Source organism: Salvelinus sp. IW2-2015, linkage group LG6.2, assembly GCF_002910315.2.
Source record: "Salvelinus sp. IW2-2015 linkage group LG6.2, ASM291031v2, whole genome shotgun sequence".
NCBI classification, from domain to species: domain Eukaryota; kingdom Metazoa; phylum Chordata; class Actinopteri; order Salmoniformes; family Salmonidae; genus Salvelinus; species Salvelinus sp. IW2-2015.
In genome coordinates, this window is record NC_036846.1 from 16,037,447 (window position 1) to 16,059,748 (window position 22,302).

Sequence of the window (22,302 nt, forward strand, 5' to 3'; positions counted from 1 at the left end):
TATGTTCTACCACACAACCATTATGTTCTACCACACAACCATTATGTTCTACCACACAACCATTATGTTCTACCACACAACCATTATGTTCTACCACACAACCATTATGTTCTGCTACACAACCATTCTGTTCTGCTACACAACCATTCTGTTCTGCTACACAACCATTCTGTTCTGCTACACAACCATTATGTTCTGCTACACAACCATTATGTTCTGCTACACAACCATTATGTTCTACTACACAACCATTATGTTCTGCTACACAACCATTATGTTCTACTACACAACCCCGCTATCTACTACACAACCATGCTATTCTACTACACAACCCCACTATCTACTACACAACCAATATGTTCTGCTACACAACCATTATGTTCTGCTACACAACCATTATGTTCTACTACACAACCATTATGTTCTACTACACAACCATGCTATTCTACTACACAACCCCGCTATCTACTACACAACCATTATGTTCTACTACACAACCATTCTACTCTACGTTTTAACCGTTATGTTCTGCTACACAACCATTATATTCTACTACACAACCCCGCTATCTACTACACAAGCATTATGTTCGACTGCACAACCATGCAATTCTACTACACAACCATTATATTCTACTACCCAACCATTCTGTTCTACTACACAACCATTCTTTTCTACTACACAACCCCACTATCTACTACACAACCATTCTGTTCTACTACACAATCATTATGTTCTACCACACAACCATGCTATTCTACCACACAACCATTATGTTCTACTACACAACCATAATGTTCTACTACGCAATCATGATGTTCTGCTACACAACCATTATGTTCTACTACGCAATCATGATGTTCTACCACACAACCATTATGTTCTACTACACAACCATTACGTTCTACTACACAACCATTATGTTCTACTACACAACAATTATGTTCTACTACACAACCATTATGTCCTACTACACAACCATGCTGTTCTACTACACAACCATGCTGTTCTACTACACAATCATGCTGTTCTACTACACAATCATGCTGTTCTACTACACAATCATGCTGTTCTACTACACAACCATGATGTTTCTACTACACAACCATTATGTTCTACTACACAACCATTTATGTTGCTACTCACAACCATAGTTCTACTACCATCGGTGATGTTCTACTACACAACCATTATGTTCTACTAACACCTATGAAGAAATCCACAAAGGAAATAGTTGGAAAATATGTTGTGAGAATCTTCTGCTATAGATGCTAAGAAACTCATATCAAAGTGACAAGTTAAGCTTTAAAAACCCTTAGCGGTGTGTGTGTGTGTGTGTGTGTGTGTGTGTGTGTGTGTGTGTGTGTGTGTGTGTGTGTGTGTGTGTGTGTGTGCGCAATATGATGCAAGTGTGTGCACAGGCATGTAATGACATGATACTATTTAATATGATGCATATCAATAGTCTATTCCACCATAGATACAATATACACTGTCATCCATATACATGCATGTTTTCAATACAGGTCGTCACTATGTAAATTCCTCCTGTATAAAATGGAGAGCAACTCTTCAATGATATTGACCAAATGAAATGGTTAAATGAGACTGTAAAGAGTAAGAACACATTCCTTTGAAATATAAATTCCAGCGGGGAACATTACACTAGAACATTTCCTCTCCTAGGTAGAGCCTGTCGATAGAGACGGACACTAAAGAAAGGCTGGCTTTATGTTTGACTGGGGGGACATACAGTACTGTCAGTGCATACTGATGGCGAACATGGAGAGAAAGTAACTCTCTCAAAAAAATATTCAATTTTTTTGGTGACTCCAAAAGAAGAGGGAAAAACATCACAATTCAGAACCAGACAGAACATATGCCCACACACAGAGGTTTGTAGTGGAGTACTGATGCAGAAACATACACAAACAAAGAGCATGTTTTTTTTTTTTTTTCAACAGCCACATCTTGCCATAATTGACATGAATACACTTAATGTACAAAGTGTTTCTCCTGCAGCATGTAATAAGGCGTGCAGTAAACCTGCTCTCAGTTTGTAATTGTGACTAATAGTGGCCGTGGGCCTTACTGCCTTGTGAGAGACATTCACTTAAACATGTCATTTTAATTACCAGAGAAAAATGTCACAACACGCAGTTTGTAAAATGTATTTAATGTGTTTCTGGAAGGCGTAGAGGATAGATCTAACGTCGAGGAAACAACAAAACAGCAGAAAGCATATCACTTTAACAAGAACATATGCATCACTTACACTTAGTCTTTCAAAAAACTCTCTCACTTCCTTGTATTCCCTTAAACGAGCCTTAATCTATTTTAATGATATGTACCCAATGATTGTATATAACTTGCAATTCACTCATGGACTTAGTTCAACTGTTGTACCCCACCAAAAGCAAAAATATACTGTAAGCTTGTTTTACACCAATGTTTGTAAACAAAGTAAATGTAAACAAACACTATGTAGCCTAAAAAATATATATATATATAATTTTGACATCAAGGATGGTCAGTCTTTGCATCCATAGCTCTGTCTATGAATTTGAGAGTGGTTACATTTCTCCAGCCCCATCCTTCCGTTTTTACCAGAACAGGGGTGGGGAGTACACTTGTTATTGTTTCAATTGCTGATTGTCACTTTAATGAAATGTTCTAGAGAGTCAAACACATCGACAGATGCACAGTGTGAGATATATAAAAATCCGAAAGGACTATAGGACAAAGGTAAGGCCAGGCAAACAAGTCTTGCCTTGCAGACCACCACAAGACTCCCAGCAGACGAACACAGTAATAGATAGTGTAAAGGAAATTAAAAGAGCCAGTGGGGTGAACACACCACTACCAGCAGGGCTGTGTCTTGAATGGCACCCTATTCCATCTATAGTGCACTACTTTTGACCAGGACCCATAGGGACTAGTGTGTCATTGGGGTGCAATCTAGGACTAGAGCTGGGGATATGAAGGGTCAGAGACAGGAAATGAGTTGTAGTGTGAGTTTCCTGACTACTCTGTCAACACTCAGATTGACTAGACTGGGGTGCCACGTCAGTTTTAACGACTGGTACGTTCAGTACCCTTGGATTTAACTCAGGGCCTTCATAACTTCATAACTGTGTGTGTGTGTGTGTGTGTGTGTGTGTGTGTGTGTGTGTGTGTGTGTGCGTGTGTGCGTGCGTGNGTGTGTGTGTGTGCGTGTGTGCGTGCGTGCGTGTGTGCGTGTGTGCGTGCGCGCGCGCGCGCGGCAGCTGGATTTAACAGCTTTGTAGAACATGATCACAATATCTAAGCATCCCTTTTAGACAAATCGTCTAATGTTAATCAAAACATGGTAGGCTATGTGCCACAAAGCTAAGTACAAAATAAACACAGTATGTTTCAATATGCAAGCTATCCTGAGGTGGCAGGGTAGCCTAGTGGTTAGAGCGTTGGACTAGTAACCGAAAGGTTGAAAGTTCAAATCCCTGAGCTGACAAGGTACAAATCTGTCCTTCTGCCCCTGAACAGACAGTTAACCCACTGTTCCTAGGCCGTCATTGAAAATAAGAATTTGTTCTTAGCTGACTTGCCTAGTTAAATAAAGGTTAAACATTTTTTTTTAATGGTTACTGGAGAGCTACATGGGTACACAACACTGTTAAAGTCAAGGTCTGCTATTTACCATGACCTCGGTCAAATGATGTGCCCATATTTAACCATTAAGGCTTAAACACAATAAAAAGACCCTTGGTATTTCCCTTAACATCCAAAAGGTATTTTCTTCTCTTAATACGTCCTCTCGAAATGTAGCGCATTTGCACACAACATGTATTAATTACAACTAAATAAGCTGAGCAGAGCCGTGTAGTCATTAGCCTTTCCTTTTGAACAGGAGATGGGGTAATATTAAATACATCGGCCAACATAAAACATTAAAGAACCACTCTGATATTCTGCAAAAGAAATCCCCCCCCGGGCAGCATCAGCCGTTGAGCTTGAGCTTTACCACACACATGCAAACTTAGACACACACACATGCAAACTTAGACACACACACATGCAAACTTAGACACACACACAAACCACAGTCCCGCGCGCACAAACACACACACACAAACACACACATTGAACTTGACACACACACACCAAAAGTGAGTAAATATTTAGCATTTTCATCTGGCCCCAGCCTGAGTGAGTGACAGCTAAGGCCTTGGTGGAAGAGATAACAGATCACCAGGAGTTCTAGCAGCCAAGTCCTCAGAAGTTTCTTAAGCTGGGCTCAAAAGAGCCACTGACAGTTAGTTTTTCATGTTGAATGTGGAGTCAGTGAGAGAGCCTTAGCACCACACAGTTGTCACAGTACATCAAAACATCCACGGGATTGACTAAAAATGGTGCAAATGTGTCGATGATAGACGCCCAACCTTCCCCATTGACACCAAAGTCTTCCCTGAGAAATCTAGAAAGTTCTATGTTCCCCTCCCTCTGTCCTCTGACTAAGGCTGCATGAAGATCTCATCAAACCAATCTAATAGTTGAGTCATTTTTTATTAGTTATTATGGCTAGAGTCCGATCAATACGTTTTTTTTAGGTCCGATACGATTTCAATTTTTTGCAGGACAAAATTGACCGAAACTTCTGCCGATATACTGTTTCACGCCGGGACAATCAAAAAGTATAAATTTTTCACACTGAATTCTCATAAATTCTCATAAAACAATTTATAATCCAAATGAGCAATTGTTCAATAAATAAACTTGATTTCATTAATTGTGAAATTAATGACATCATGAAAATGGTTGCAAGTGTTCAGATAAGCATACAATTCCCTTTTATCATTCTCTTTATTGAATATCGGTTATGGTCCGACACAGATATAGCGGTAAAATGCCAATATCTGCTGATAATATCAGTGAACCGATATATTGGTTGGGCTCTATTTATGCCCTTGGTTGGGGATAAGCAGCTTGAAAATAACTCATGATTGCCACAGAAAAATAATCACAACAGCCCAAAGGGTTCATAGATCTGGCATTGTGTATTCATCGTCTTCTATTTTGTTGTTGTTGCTATTCTTATTTCTTTGTGTGTATGCATTAGCTTTGATGCACTCAGGTCAGTGGTACAGTATGACGAGCATTGATGTGACATGGCTAATTTGGAAATGAAGGCCAATTAAACATCATAGACTCCCTCTCTCTGCCTGAAGGACTATACCTAGTGGAGCCGGGGCCGTGGGTTAGCGTTTATATGATGTGGGGAGGGAAACTGATTAAGACCTCAAAGGATACTACAAGCGCTGCGGGGTATTACAGGACTTCATGTATGTGAGATCTCTAAGAGGTTCCTAACAGTCATCCATGGAAACATTGTGTGCCCAGTCGGAAGAACATGAGGGTTTACAAACGTGATGTTTTAAATCAGACAAGGTTGACTTGTAAACTCCCTAAAATAACCTAAAAACCTATTAAAGCCTGTCAATTATATTATCTAAGGAGACCTTGAAATGTCTTCCAAATCTTGGAAAACTAGATCCTCTAACAAATCCCTTCAAATGGCCAGCATAAAAAAGCAGCTGTAGCTGTGTCTTTTTGTCTAGCTGTGTGGTGCTGCATTCACAGCTCTAGGTCTGTGTTGTAGCTAGCAGTGTATTATCTCAGTAAGTAACCCAGCCTGGAAAGGAGCTTTCACAGCTCTAGGTTTATACCTACTGTGTAGTAGCTAGCAGTGTATTATCTCAGTAAGTAACCCAGCCTGGAAAGGAGCTTTCACTGCTCTAGGTTTCTACCTACTGTGTTGTAGCTAGCAGTGTATTATCTCAGTAAGTAACCCAGCCTGTGAGGGGCTCATTAATGATCTGTGGATTGTTTAGCCTTCTTGTGCTCAGTTGGCACCAACCGCACAAAACCAAATATCTCCAGTATGCCAATTAATAGGGATGCACGATATATCGGTGAACATATCGGAATTGGACGATATTAGCTAAAAATGCCAACATTGGATTCGCTCCGATGTCTAGTTTAACGCCGATGTGAAAAACCGATGTCAAAGCTGACGTGCATACCTATATAACACAGATAATTGAGAACATCTTTGGATATAATGTAAGTACATGACATACTGACACCACGTAAAATTGTGCGCTACACGTGCAAGCACAGCATTCCTAACCTAGCCCACATTGTCTGCTGTGTTGATCGAGCAGTCAACAAGTCCAGCAGTCATTTAAAGAGTAAGAACATTTCAGCGAGACAACTCAAAGGCGAAATCCATTAACCCCAAGATAATGGAATTCATTGCCCTTGACAATCAACCGTTCTCTGTTGTGGGTGATGTTGGCTTTCGCTGACTGGTCGAGCACGGATACACGTTTTTTATGTTGTTGATGTTGTCCAACCGAAGTTACACAGTAATAGCGTCACTGCTATTAGCTTCACGGCTGACATTTGGACCAGCGATATCAGCCCCATGAGCATGCTGCGTCCGACAGCACAGTGGGTCATCGAGGATTTCGTACTGAGGAAAGCCATATTGCATGCTCATGAATATTCTGGTTGTCATATCGCTGCTGCCATTTCAATGGTATTTGAGAACATGTTTGAAACTTGGAAACATGAACAGACTAGCCAGCTCCATTCGAACAACTGAGCGAGAAATACGCTCATCAACTGCGCCTGCAGAAGACGTGATAAGCTTTTTGTGCGAATGTAACATTTCTGGGATCTTTTTTTTTCAGCTCATGAAATATGGGACAAACACTTTACATGCTGCATTTATATTTTGTTCAGTGTAGTATTTGTATACTAATTCCTAATTCTAACGCCACCGATTATGTCACATAATAGTGGAGTGTGCATTCCCATTCTGACTTCGCCAATGCTAAGCTAACCAGTTAGCTAGCAGCTAGTGTGCAAGTGTCTATGGAGTGAAGATTAGCTAGCAGCTAGTGTGCAAGTGTCTATGGAGTGAAGATGGCCCCTTTTCCCAACCATGTGGATGTTTTTACTTGCCCACATTGGCGAATGAAACGGTTGCCCTTGACAACAGTTTGCCCCGGCAATAAAACTGCCCACACAGACTGTGAATAAGCGATTCGGTGGCATTCTCTCTTTACTGTGTCGCCACCATGCTCGATGCTATGTACAAGGACCGCTACTTCGATGCAGACAAGAAATGTTACATACAAGGCTGGACAAGATGGAAACGGACACAGTGACAGTGTGCACCAAGGAAGAGAGGCCATGGAGAGGCCTGAAACTTCCCTGCTTGACATGTATGATGCAATCCTGGTTGAGAATGAAAAGACTGAACAAATGAACAACGAAACAGCACAGCAAGTAAGTGAAAGAAATACGTTTTGATGATGTTTTACTGGTAATGGGGACATACGTAAATGCCAACAAAATACATTTTTGGTCAATGTGGTGTATGTGTGTGTGTAACCTTCATTTAACTAGGCAAGTCAGTTAAGAACAAATTCTTATTTATAATGACGGCCTACCCCGGCCAAACCGGGCGACGCTGGGCCAATTGTGTGCTGCCCTATGGGACTCCCAATCACGGCCGGATGTGATACAGCCTGGATTCAAACCAGGGACTGTAGTGACACCTCTTGCACGGAGATGCAGTGCCTTAGACAGCTGTGTCCATGTGTGTGTGTTAACTATTTAACTGTACTAGAATGCTTAAAAGGCGGCAAAAATTTTAAATATTGGTTATCGTTATCGTTTTTTTTGCAAGGAAAATATCGGTATCGTACAAAAATATCATATCGGTGCATCACTACCAGTTAAGCCTACTGTGTGTCAGTGTAGCAGTTGGAGCCCATCCCCCAGTCCACGAAACCCCTGATCCCACTGATGCGGTGATTAACGTCAGAGGGAATCATGCATCTGAACCAGGCTGAACAGAGCACCAGTGTTTTAAATCGTGGCTGAACTGTTATTATTTGGGCTGAATAAAAAGCGAGGCAGGGAGTGCGAGCTCAGGGCCTCAGGTTGTGGCCTTGTCACGGTGCAGACAATGGGAGTCGATGCTGAACCTGCCAGTCTTCCCTGTCCGGGGGTGGTGGGGGCTGCTGAAAGGCACTGGAGGGGGGCATAGAGGCCAAACACAATGGAACCAGACCCCCTCCTCCCCCCAACCGGGATTGCATGAGCCTGCCCCCCGTCTCCAGACAATGCACTTCCACACGTCTCTTTCACAGCCTCCTCTGTCCATGGTTCACAACAGCACTGAATGGCTTTGTCAGCCCGCCGGTCTTTTGAAGGAGACCTTTGTCAGCCCAACGGACTTTTCAAGGAGACCTTTGTCAGCTAGCCAGCCTTTTCAAGGAGACCTTTGCCTCGGTTTTGCTGTAACGCGTTCCCACTTTTTACTGGGCAAACTTTTATAACAAATAAATGAACTGTTTTGCCACCTTTTGATCTAATCGTTACGGTGGGACTTTTGTGCCGACACGCAGGGGTCTTCTGACGTCTCTCTGGGTACGTGCCGATGAAGAAATGGTGCAGACATCCATAACTGAACTCTCTGCAACCTTGAAAAAGCCAAGTTCAGATGAAGATCAAAGAGTAGCAGCTGACTGCAAAGGGACATTATTCCCAGAGGGAATCTGTACTGAGGGGAAGGGAATCTGTACTGAGGGGAAGGGAATCTGTACTGAGGGGAAGGGAATCTGTACTGAGGGGAAGGGAATCTGTACTGAGTGAGGACGTAGGTAAAGCTAATAAGATGGAAGAGGCAGATTCCTATGGATGGATGTGCTGGATGAATGGTGGTGAGAGTTTGGTGATGACTGCCGAAGTTCAGGGACCTGTACATCATAAGCCGGGGGTGCTGATGGCTCCTAATGCAAAGTAAGGAGAGCCAATCAACTCTGATATGTATTCCACTCGGACGGGTTGACACATCGTACAGATGGACATGTCAAGGCCGGCATGCCGCAACATTTCGCTGAAAAATCATTGCATTAGACATGACGACATGGGGCCGGGAAGATTATGTGATTGAATAAGGTCTTATATACATTAAGAGCCCTCCTTCACTTCCCTCCTATTTATATATCTATCCATCTTTTTTATTCCATTCATCCACATCCCACATTCCTCCTTGAAAGAGCTGTAGCAGAGGTGCCCTTTCGAACTGAAGTGGATTTTCAATAAATACTCTGCCTAATGGGAATGGCTCCCTGGGATCCCTAGTTCATATTGAGCAGGAACGGTATCGGTGTCACCGTGAGAGGACTACAGAGGCCCTTGATCTACGTATACCATTTTCTTGATTTCTCTGTTGCGGTCAATTTGGTGAAGGGGGTGACGGTGAGGCCACGCACGCCCATCTCTCGCTCTCATCTCCTGGGGGCTGACTCCTCCTTGACCGCAGTTTGAAGGAGGGCCAGACCAGGCTCTTCTCACTCTGCCCTTTGACCTTTGCTTGAGGCATATCGAGAGACAGAACGAAATTGTCCTCTCACACCCATCCTTCTCCACAGAGAACCACTCTCTGTACCTAACACATCTCTCAAAGCCTCCCTCCTTCCATATATATGACATCACCATCACGCTCACTACCTCATAGCAGCATCCACAAAATCATCCTAGCCTGGCGGTGTGTGTGTGTAAATGGTGATTGGCGTGCGGCAGAGAGCAGTCAGCGTAATGTGATTAATCAGTGGGGTGAGTTGAGATGGGAGACCACACTCAGGGCCGTGTCATCCCAGCGGGAGGCTTTCTCTTCCCCCTCTGAATCAACCTGCATCCATATCTCTCCCGGCGCCTCTCCTCTCAGACATCACCACTTACCAACAACCCTCTTCACACCAAGCCACCACTCCATGCCCCAAGTCCGCCCAGCGACACAACCAATAAGGGATATTACCGCTTCCCATGGCTGCACTTAGGACTGCATGAGGCACCGAGTGTTCAAGTGAGGGGACATTAAGGGGTGTCCGTTTCCCCCGGGCCATGTGTGCGTGTGTGTGGAACAGGGATGGGGAACGGCAATGGGATGGTATAGGGCCGCTGTTCTGTTGAAAGATTCATCTCTCCTCAACAGAAAGCCTGAATGTGGAAAAAGGTCACCGTGTTAGATTCCCTGTTCCTCTGCAAAGTGGCGGTGGGGCTTGAGCCCTTGCGCTTCAACGTCCTGCTGTTTTGGATGAACCTTGGAGCAAAGAAGAAGAACAAGTGCTGTGTGTCTTCACTACCTATCTGTAAGGTTATTTATCTATTTTGCTGAGTGAGAAAGGCCGACAGACTGGTTGTGTTCCAGTCAAGACGAGACAGCTCACCGCACAGGGGCGACAAGACCGATACTCACTAGTGATCAATCTCACAGAGACTTTGACTGCCAAGCTTACATGGAAATGTGCTCCTTTTTAATTCACTCATCCCCCTTCTATACGCCTCCTACTTCACATTAAACAGAAAGACACAAAAGGCAAATGGGCTGCAGGACAAGAGCGATAAAAGATTGGGCAGGCGATGTCAATGCAGATTGGGCCTTTTGTGCCAAGCCGATGCATCTCCACCTCAAACCAGACGCCCCACTTGCAATTATTGCGTTCTCCCAGACAAGGAACACAGAAGCAAAGTCTAAATAGGGTGCCTCTAGCTAGATCATCAATCACGGGTGGGGGAAAGGAGGGTGGAGTTGGAGAGAGTTTTGCCAAGCCATGTCCCATACCATTTATTATGAATGGATGAATGGGAGGTCCTTATGGTCTGGGAGAATGGGGTGGGGCTGAATTGATGAATGGGAGGTCTCTATGGTCTGGGAGAATGGGGTGGGGCTGAATTGATGAATGGGAGGTCTCTATGGTCTGGGAGAATGGGGTGGGGCTGACTGCTATTACAATGAGCCTGTCCTCCTATAGCTCCTCCCACCAGCCTCCTCTGATGCACACACATATGGCCACATGTACACACACACACACACAATAGTGCTGAGCAATTAGTGCTTTTTGAGGTCGGTTCAGTTTCGGTGCAATTATAAAAAAATAATCACGTTTTTCGATTTAGGTTTGGTAAAAAAAAAATGTTTACATTAAATGCACTATGCTTTATGTGGGTTGACTGCTGTAACAACACATAATAAAACAATTAATACATGTCCCATGATGACAGTGACTGACATTACTGCTTATCATAATTTATTCACATTACTTTACTTTAATAATAAATGTGTTTTATTTCATTCCAAGTCATCATCTGATCTCTATAGAGCTGCTGCTTATGCCTGACAAAATCCCTATTTTAGAAGTTATTCAAAGTAAATAAGGCATACTTAAATGACTGCTAAACAGAAAATATCAATCACTTGCATCGTGTATTTTCAGGCTCAGGAAGCAACTTTTTCAATCCTCTCGATCGCGCGTTCTCTCTTCTCTCAGTTTCTGTTTCTGCTCCGCACAGACCGGACAAGTTTAAGCTGGTGTGCAATGGATTATGGTCATTGTAGTTATTGACCATGTTTTCAGCACTAAACTATATAGAATATTGGCCTGTTGGAAACTATAACTCTGTGCTACATCGCACAGTTCAGGCTTCATCTGATTTATCTCTACAGAAACTGCACACCAAGCTCACAGAAAAAAATTTAACTAAATGCAATTCAAATAGTTGAACTGACGTCAGTCAATTAGTTGTTTAAAAACCGAAATATAACCATTTCGCACGCACACAAATACACACACAGCGGTCAGACAGTAGGTTGGACTCACCTGGATCAGTGATTCGCTCAGCCTCCCCTCGTCCACCTCCAGCACAATGTCCCGGATCTCTTCATAAGGCAGCCGGAATGAGCCCAGGAAAATTGCTGTTGTGATAGAAATGGGAAGCGGGGAGTCATTTTCCTCCCTTTTTTGTATTAGACCGGCAGGTTCAAAAGAGAGCTTTCACCTTTCACGAGCCCAGATCAAACCTGACACTGGGAAAAGTAATACACTTTCAGCCCTTCAATGGGATTGTTTGTGTCCGTCTGACAAAAACATCCACATTTCCCAGTGACAATAGAAGCCAGTTGAAATTACACCAATTTTGGGCACCGATTACCAGATAATGACTTGATATGTCAATCCCCTAACCTTTGGTTAAATTGCAAATTCAACATAACACAAGGACATAAACTCAAATAAGTAATGCCCTTGTAAATTGTGGGTGAGGGGTGGTCAAGAACCTCGGCCCCGCTACATCTTAGCAAGGTACCCAGCGAGAATAGCAGCTCTGAGAGTTACATGGAATGCGAGGAGACTGCTGAATCCTAGGCAGAAATTCTCAGCAGGAGCCCCAGTCTCCAGGTGGGCCTGGAGGAGGCCCTCAGGGGGAATTTGGACCTGATGGATTGTAGGCTGGTACGCTGGGAGTCACCAGTGGAGGTCTGGTAATGAGTGTCTTCACAGCTGCTATAGCATGCCCACTCCATGCCAGTCCACTTCCTCTGTGTGTTCACATCAGATTCAAAAAACATTCATGTCCTCAACAAGCAATTCATTTAGCAGGTTCTCAAACTACGTTTTGTATTTTCAACTGTGGGAAGTTGAACAACTTGCATGGGAGTGTTTTTAAATTTTTCGATGGTGTTACATTTTAATTGGTGGAAGAGAAAGTTTCAGCTCATCTGTTGCATCATCAGCTATCTGACTTGCCTTTCAACAATTTCTAAATGGCAGATGCATACACTCATTTATTTCCAGTTCCAGTCTCACGGAGACATTTTATTTCATAATATATCTATCAACCACCACAAAAACCTTGAAGGTCTCTGAACAACGCTGAATACATTATATAAAGCTTGGCAAAGAGATCAGATTTGTATGAAGAGTGGAGGGAGGGAAAATAAAGAACCATTGAAAAAACAATAGTGAAGTCTGATCATTCTTCTCCTCTTTCGGCGTCTAAAACGTTAAAGCACAGACTGAAAAGAGGGAAATGAACTTGGCTCGTGCCAAAACGGGTGGTAGAATTCCTTGTGGACAACCGTTGAAAAGAACATAAAAAAATATGTCAATTGTTCCATGTGTATTTAATGCTGATAGATCACTATGCACAGTATGGGTGAGGGGTGACTCCATTTCCAGCATGCCTGACCCCACTCCCTGTCCAGTGCTCATCACATCTCAATCCATGTATGTATGTATCCCAAATGGTAGGGTATTCTCCCTATTCTCTAGGTAGTGCACTACTTTTGAGTCCTATGGGCCTTGGTCAAAGGTAGTGCACTACATAGGCAATATCAGCGGAGATGGAACGACTTCGAGTAAGAACCCCCACTCCCTTCTATTGTTACAGCTGGACTGTTCCCCACTGCTCCACACCCATTCCCAAGGTTACATTTAGAAATAAATAGGATTTTTTACAGCACAAATCTTGAAAATGTCATTGAGGACTGAGGAGACCATTATGTTATGACTGAGAGGATGATGAGAAACCTGGAGGTAGATGGAGCTGGTTAGTGTTAGTCTGGGAGGATGATGAGAAACCTGGAGGTAGATGGAGCTGGTTAGTGTTAGTCTGGGAGGATGATGAGAAACCTGGAGGTAGATGGAGCTGGTTAGTGTTAGTCTGGTAGGATGATGAGAAACCTGGAGGTAGATGGAGCTGGTTAGTGTTAGTCAGAGACTTCTCACAGGACTTAATGGGCTTGAGTATAATTTCCCATCACAGTCATCATTTCCCAACTTCCATTCAATACATCAGTGTCCAGTCAATGTCCAGCTAGCAAAGAGGCATCACACCACCGCTATTAGTTGAGTACATGAAGCAGAGGCATATTCCTGAGGGGATGAGTAGGCATGTTAGTGTGTAAGTATGCAGGTGAGTCAGTCAGCCACTCTAGAGTAGTCATGGTTTCCATTCCACTGTCACACCTTACACCCACTCCAGCAAGACTCCCCGCCCCAACACCGACCTTCTATTATTTCCCCCTGATATAATCATCAATATGTCAATCACAAGAGAACAGTGATGATATGAAGCATTACTTGATGCCTCACTGTCAACATGACTGGAATCAGAGTCAGAGAGTAGATGGAGATGGAGGGGGCGGTGTAGTTGCTATTTGTTGATATTTCTGGGATTTTATCTCCCCCTGTTTTGACATATGAGTTTAGCCCCTACTTGTGCCACCACCCCCTCAACAGCAGCCTGGAGATTTAAAGTATATTCCCTCCATGTTAACATACTTTGTTTTCAGATCCAGTAGAATCACAAAAAGGGATAGACAAGGGAAGAGGTGGCGTTTATGTGACCTGCTATTTTAGCATTGAAAGCATGAATATTGCATGAGGGGGGGACTGAGAGCTGTCAATGTGACAGAGGGTTCTCCTTGGTAAGGCATAAGCCATCCATCGATAACTGATAACCGGCAAAATTCTGGCTATGCTACTATAAGAAAGAGGAACTGGAATCCAAACTGAATATTGTTCCATTGCACTGATAAGTTAGTTAGGTCAAACAATAGAAAAACAAAGAGATATTCCGTTTGAATTCCAGGCAAGCCTTCTTCGTCATCTGATGCAGGAAGAGGTCTAGCAGGTCAGAGGTCAGAGGTGGAGCGAGATACAGTGATGGTGTTGCTCACAGCATATGGTCCACACCTGCTGCTAGGGATAATCACAAAACAAACGCCCGGTGCTGTCTCTTGATCCTGTTCTGTGTTGATTTTACAAATGGTATCAGAGGGGGCTGGGACTTCATCCATCTGTAGCAGCGATGACCCCCAGCACATTGCCAAGAAAGCACTTACCCACAGCTCAGGTAAAACAAAATTCCTGTTTGTAGGGTATGCAAATAGCCCTAAGAACATTAGTCATCATAAGTGCCGAACAAAACAGCTTGACCGTCCTACAGTACAACTGCCCCATGTGCTAGATGAGTTATATGACACATACTCTGAATGTAATATGTGTTTAGAAAACAGTCCCTCCAGGATTTCGCTGCATTCCTTTAGTGATCTCCACGGGCAAAAATGCTTGATTTTGCTGCGCCAATTCTGACCAAAAAAAGGTTGTTAACGTGTGACTTGATTGAACAATTTTACGCGGTTAAATTGCAGTGATTGGTTGAAATTGCACACTTTTTGTAATGTGGAGATCGAACAGTTTTATGTGATAACAGTGCAGTGAAGGGTCAATTCTTCCCATAATATGCGGGGAATTCTGCAATCAAAGAATTGCTCAATCCTGGAGGGACTGATAAAACACATTGTGCCCTGAATGCAAAAATACTAGTAGGTGTTGACTGTCCTACAGTGCAACTGCCCAATATGCAGAGTTATATGGCACATGTACTCTGAATGTAACATGCATTTGTAAAACACACTGTGCCTAATTGAGCCCAAATTCTGGTGGCATATAGCCTCAATTTACGTTTTAATAACCAGTTTTCACAATTCAATTATACCATTCCTGGGACATAGTGACATTTTTCTCAGATGGACAAGCTTGGTAAAGGGGCAATGAGTACTTACATAAATTCTGTGCCGTCTTTGCGTCCAAGATTCGCAGCTCCTTCGCCTTTTTCTTGAATTGCGTCACCCTGGCGTCTGTCTCATCCACCTCATGTTTCACTGTAGAAGGAAGGAATTGCATCTTCAATTCTGAGGAACATAACTGGTGTATGGAAAGTGCAGCAATGGCCTTGACCCATAAGAAATGATTAAATGTTTGCTTAAGTTTGGTATTTTCAATAATATATATTATTCTGGTTTATTTTGAAAATGTACATTCACATTATGAACACACTAGGTGACAATACACATTGGGAGCCTTACGGTTCTATGCATGAGACCCGTACACATATGGAGAAACAAAGACACAGTGGTGTTTAAAGGAGAATATGAGTAATGAAAGAGTATTTAACCCAACACAGGAACACACTCATCCAACTGGGCTCTAAAGCCAATGGAAACCAAGCTTTACACTCTAAAAAGACTCTGCCAGGTAACATCTACACCATTTAGATGCCAGCAGCTAGGCTCTCCATATTAGTTTCTCACACATTCATGTATAATACTAATGTAAGCCCTGGTCTGCTGGAGCGAGCCTGCAGCAGCAGCTTGTGTGTGTGTGTGTGTGTGCGTGCGTGTTGTAAGATAGTTGACAAACACAGCTCCCCTTCCCCAAGGCTCGTTCTGTCAGCCTCCCAAAGCCAGGGAGATAATTGTGTTCCCAGCGTAATCCTGGAGAGAGCCACACACTGCTGCTCCACTGAGCACACAGCACACAGGCAGGCACACGCCACACAGGCAGGCAACACAGGCAGGCAGCACACAGGCAGGCAAGCAGCACACAGGCAGGCAGCATAACAGGCAGGCAGGCAGCACAAAGGCAGGCAGGCAGCACACAGACAGGCAGGCGGCACACAGACAGGCAGGCAGCACACAGACAGGCAGGCAGCACACAGACATGCAGGCGGCACACAGACAGGCAGGCAGCACACAGACAGGCAGGCAACACACAAGCAGCCTGCGACTCAGGAGACCGGCCCCAATCTTAATGACAGTGTGTCAGGGAGATTCCGCACGGTATAGGTGACACTATGTGTCAGCCAATCGTTCCTATTAAGTTTATCTCTACACACATAATAATTAAATAATAATAATTCTTATTTACATACACACATACAGGTACGTATGCATATAAACTAGCAGGACCCCTTTGTCTGGGAGCCACCCCTAGGGAGTGAGCATACTGTCTTTAAAACGAGAGGGAGAGAGAGAAAGGTAAGGAAGGGAGGAAGGAATGTACAGTATACCCAGGTGGAGACGGCAGCGGCAGCAGGAGAAGGAGAGGAAAACTCCTCGGTCCCCCCCACCCCATCCACTCAAGATGGCTTATGGGAGTGGCAGCCCGCCTCGCCGCTAATCATCACAACTCCTCTATTTATTTAAGCCCAAGGTGTGAGTCTCCCAGGAAATACCCAGAACAAACAACCAGATCCCCAGAAAGTATCTGCATATTTGAAGAAACAATCAAAGAGGCAACAGCATCTCCTGAGCCGGTAGAGAGGAGAAGATGTTGCTTGAGGCACCCAACACAACCAGCCTCAGCCTCACTACCAGGCAGTTTGTCAACACAACACTTCAGGGAATATATTGTTTATACTATACACTGTGCTGCTGGAATAGGGAGGGTGATTCAATAATATGATTTAACCCCTCAAAACTAGTATAGAGTCAGACCTCAGTTATATTCTGAATTTTAAAGTGTGAATTTTGACATAGTGCTACTTGACAGAATTGCCTACTTTTATTTCATCACACTGTGGCAGAAATGTATTTTCTGTAAGCTCGCCATTACATTGTAAATGCTGATGTTTTTTGGGGTTTATTTTCCTGTAATAATTCATCAAAAGTAGCGAAAGTTAAGACCTTGTCAGCAAAACTCATTTGAACTGGTTAGGCAGCTAGCTTTTAGTTGCCTGGCTTGCTAGGTTGACATTTACTGAATGTATTTGAAAATGGATGGGTTTATTGGTGTTAAAATAGAGAAGGTATGCTATTTGAAGCAGCGGGCTGCTGATGTCATGCAGAAGCTGTCATTTTGTGTTTATACTTCTTCATAATGACAGCAAGTCTGATATCGGACAACAATAAAATGTTCATGATGTTGCTACGACAATTGCTTACATGATGTAAACCAGCCTTAATTCTAAAACATCTTGCATAGGAGTGAAACAATGTTTTGAAAACCTACATACAGTAAGTGTTCAAAAATGACCAACCTATATGTGTTCAATGAACATCTGGGCTGAAAGAAATGTATGATTGGCCGTTTAAGAAATTAATAATTGGTACATGGTTGTAGAAAACTGTGTAAAAAATTAATTATCCAATTCTAACTTCCATGTGAAAAAATATATATATTTATATTGTGAAACTGTAATCCGAGGAGATGAGTTTGAGGCCCTTGATTTTACAGGGCTGTGAAAAGATCTTGTTTCACTGCATTTCATGGTGAATTATTTTCTGTATCCACTTTTCTCTCCGCATCATTTGGATACAGCCTATTATTCAAAACGCTCAGATTAGGTGAAGTGCCCCATGACAAGTCCCCTGGCGATGACATCATGGACTCATAATGCCCCGGGTCAAGCGCAGTGAGACGGTTGGATGAGCCTTGTTCATGGGCCAAGAGCTTCTCACGGAGACCAAGCCTCAGACAAAGAAACTAGAGGCCCAGAGAAAATAAAACATCAGGAATCACTGATCTTCCCACAGGGACGTCTATGTTTTTTTGCAGGCAGTAAGTGGGACAACGATGGGCCATTTCGGGGCCCTGGTTACCCCCCCCCCCCKCCCCCCKCKCACCTTGTGCGAGTTGGATGTTCCACATGGTTACCTCACACTCTCTGTGGGACGCTGTTGAAACATTCGCCAGCGCCTCAGCTGTCCTCACCCTCAACTGTCCTCACCCTCAGCTGTCATCACCCTCAGCTGTCCTCACCCTCAGCTGTCTTCACCCTCAGCTGTCTTCACCCTCAGCTGTCTTCACCCTCAGCTGTCCTCACCCTCAGCTGTCCTCTAAAACAGACACATTATATATATTTTTTTACATTTAGCAGACACTCATATCCAGAGCGATTTACAGGAGAAATGATGGAATTATTAAGTGCCTTGCTCAAGGACACATCAAGAGATGTTTCACCTAGTCGGCTCGGGGATTCAAACTAGCGACCTTTCGGTTACTGGCCTAACGCTCTTAACCCCTAGGCTACCCTGCAGCCCCATTCCAATATGATATTGTCCCATTGTGCTTTTCCTGTCCTGCTGGGCTCGGGTTAGAAGCAGCAGCAGCGGCATAGGTTAGAGAGAGGGATGGTGATAGCTTATATCTAGCTCAAAGATATGCAACTTTGATGGGGGTGGGGGCCCCACTCATGAGGGGCCGCAGTGGCTCGTGGATCTGCGTACCCACATCCATACATCAACAAGTGTCTGCGCAGCCAGGCACTAAAATGTAACTTAGTTCTATTTTTTACGCTTGGCACTGCAAGTCACGCCTCTCCCATCTCCTCATTGCTTTTTAGGAGCATATACAGTGGGGCAAAAAAGTATTTAGTCAGCCACCAATTGTGCAAGTTCTCCCACTTAAAAAGATGAGAGAGGCCTGTAATTTTCATCATAGGTACACTTCAACTATGACAGACAAAATTAGAAAAAAAAATCCAGAAAATCACATTGTAGGATTTTTTATGAATTTATTTGCAAATTATGGTGGAAAATAAGTATTTGGTCAATAACAAAAGTTTATCTCAATACTTTGTTATATACCCTTTGTTGGCAATGACAGAGGTCAAACATTTTCTGTAAGTCTTCACAAGGTTCAAACAGGTGCCATTAATACAGGTAACAAGTTGAGGACAGAGGAGCCTCTTAAAGAAGAAGTTACAGGTCTGTGAGAGCCAGAAATCTTGCTTGTTTGTAGGTGACCAAATACTTATTTTCCACCATAAATTGCAAATAAATTCATTAAAAATCCTACAATGTCATTTTCTGGATTTTTTTTTCTCATTTTGTCTGTCATAGTTGAAGTGTACCTATGATGAAAATTACAGGCCTCTCTCATCTTTTTAAGTGGGAGAACTTGCACAATTGGTGGCTGACTAAATACTGTTTTGCCCCACTGTACCCACATGGGGGATTGAAAGATGAACTGAGGTGAACACTCCAGTCCAGTTGTTGGTGATAATGCACCTTAAAGTTGGTTGCCAACTGACATATAAAGTACACAGAAGAAGAAGAAGTAGTCATAGTCGTAGAAGAAGACTACTACTACTGAAGGAGAGATTACTAGAAAATAACTAGGTGTCCCCTTCTATCTGTGGATTAAATGTCAGAGTAGAGAACACACAATTTTGTGCGACTCAAAATGGATCGAAATTCTACAAAGATCCAGAAAAAAAGGACATTGTGCAAAACTCTTTTTTTTATTGGTCCGTGGACCTACATAACGGGCGGGGGCTGCCAGTTGCCCATCCCTGATCTAGCTGCTATCTGCTAGTATACATGCTCACTGATTCAATTCTGCCACACGCCGCATGTTTCCTCATATCTCCATGTGTGGACTGATGGGGCCTGGAGGGGGATATCACATAGTGCCTGCCAGTTTATTCAGTGTCCAGGAAGTGTGGACAGGATAACTACAGGTGGCCTTTTCAAAGCAATGGGAAAATGCACCAAAAAATACTCCTACTAGTCATCAGCCTTGTTTCCTTCCCAACTAAAAGTTTGCAAGTAAATAGAGTTATGCTATTGCCAAGTAAAACCTTAACCGCTCAACCTCCCCTTGAGGCTATGGCTTGACAGTTGATAAAACCACTTGCCAGCACCAAACGTGTTTTACTGACTGCCCAGTGGCTAAGATGTAAGACTCCAACAACAAGCGCCATCCCTCTCTTAGAGCCCTTTATTTGTTAATACAATCTTCCATGAATCCATTTATGAGAGAGCAGTTTGTGGTGGGTAGAGGAAGGGGGTGAAATTGGCAGCCAGCAGGTTTGCTGGAGCTGTCGGGCACAATGAAAGCATGGGGCCCATTTCTCGTCAGGATGTATCATTCCTATGACAGGCTGTCAGGCCCGACACATGGCAATAATGCAATCTTAATCACAAATTAACAGCGAGAGGCTGTAGTAATTGTTTTCATTGGCGAACCAAAAGTAGCACTTAGCGTCTACGCGAGAGCTATCGATGAGATCAGGAGGTAGGTCCATTTGGACAGGAATGAGCAGGGTGGGAGCATGTTGTGTTCCTCAGGGCACGTGGTAAACCGAGCTAGACAGCAGCTGGGCCTTGCATAGTGAAAAGCCTTTCACTGAAACAACCAATAGTGATGGCTCGTTAAGTTTTTATGGAGAACTCCGATCACACACAGATAAATTAAAGTTGAGTAAGACATGCTGAGTACATGTAGGACACAAATAACACTAAACTATGAATGACTTCTGCAGAGCAGCATGTCGGTTAATATTCACAGCAAAAACGGTGCATTGTTTAAAGCAAGGCCAGATGGAGCACTCAGGGGGAAAATGAGGTCTCTGGTTGATCTTGACCATGTCAGTCAGACTACAAGAATGTGTCAGTGTAATATAACCAGAGAGAGTTTCCCAATGCTTTGTTGGAACTACATATCAAGGGAGAAAAACACATAGGAGACTGGTACCGAAAAATAAAGACGTTTCCAAATGACCGTTAAACAATAACACTGAAGTTATTTCGTGGCCAAGATAATCATATGCATGTTAGGCCCAGCCCAGGAAAATAGTTACATTTCATTACCAGAGGAAGGGGAGTATAACAGCTTATTAAGGCCAGAGGAGCCAACCATAGAATGAAGGATTTTATTTAAAAAAAATAGATAAACTACACAAGCAATAGAAACTGATTTGGACAGTTTAAGATGGCTTGGCGTCTGTGTGAGCCTTGTATGTGAGTTTTGGACCGTGGTAAGCTCTGGAGAGATCCTGATAACCAGAGTTCTTCCACACTTGGCCGTTCGCCGTGTTGACTGGGCCACAATCATTTTGCTGGTAGTCTTCCATGAGATATCTCCCTAAAGACCAGCCAGAAGGGCCCGGGGCATTAGAAAGCTAAACACTACCACATGTTCACTTCCGGAGACAGAGACTGAGACTGGTCCGACGAAGCGCAGCCATCACCAGACAACAAACCACCAGAGGACAACGCCGAGCGATGGGAGGCCTTTTCCAAAGTAGAAACTGAAGAAAGCATTGATGACAGGTCCTGTACAGATGTATTTAAGGGCAGGCTGATGTAGAGTGGACCAGACAATGTGGAGTCTGGCTGTCCAGGAGGCTATTTATTCCCCACCGAATGTGCAATCTGCCTGCAAACATGTGTTCCGTCCTCCATCTCTCTGACTCACGCTGGGGATTGAGCCACCAGAGCTGCCAGCCCCTCTAAAGGAGATGGATTCTGAGAGGGGCAGAGCCATAGGGTTCTGCCGATGCCTGCTTCAGCTGCAGCTCACACATCTAGATGTGCAATACTCAAACATTTTAACGGAATTGGAAAAATACCGATTTATTTCCAAGGATATTGGTTCTTTGGGATGCAGCTGGTTTCTCTAAAGGGAGGCTTTGGATATACACTATATATACACAAAAGTATGTGGACACCCCTTCAAATTTGTGAATTTGGCTATTTCACCCACACCCGTTGCTGACAGGAGTATACAATCGAGTACACAGCCATGCAATCTTCATAGACAAACATTGGCAGTAGAATGACCTTACTGAAGAGCTCACCTTTCCAACAAGTCAGTTTGTCAAATTTCTGCCCTG

At 43.5% G+C, this 22,302-nt stretch overlaps 1 protein-coding gene across 1 annotated transcript in view; it reads right to left on the bottom strand.

The window, feature by feature from the left end:
• Window positions 1-22,302, bottom strand: part of diaph2 (diaphanous-related formin 2) — a 717,635-nt gene that overhangs the window by 314,366 nt on the left and 380,967 nt on the right. The window contains 2 exon segments of the mRNA XM_023990279.2: window positions 11,721-11,815; window positions 15,467-15,565. Of these exon segments, the coding sequence (XP_023846047.1) occupies window positions 11,721-11,815; window positions 15,467-15,565 (194 nt within the window).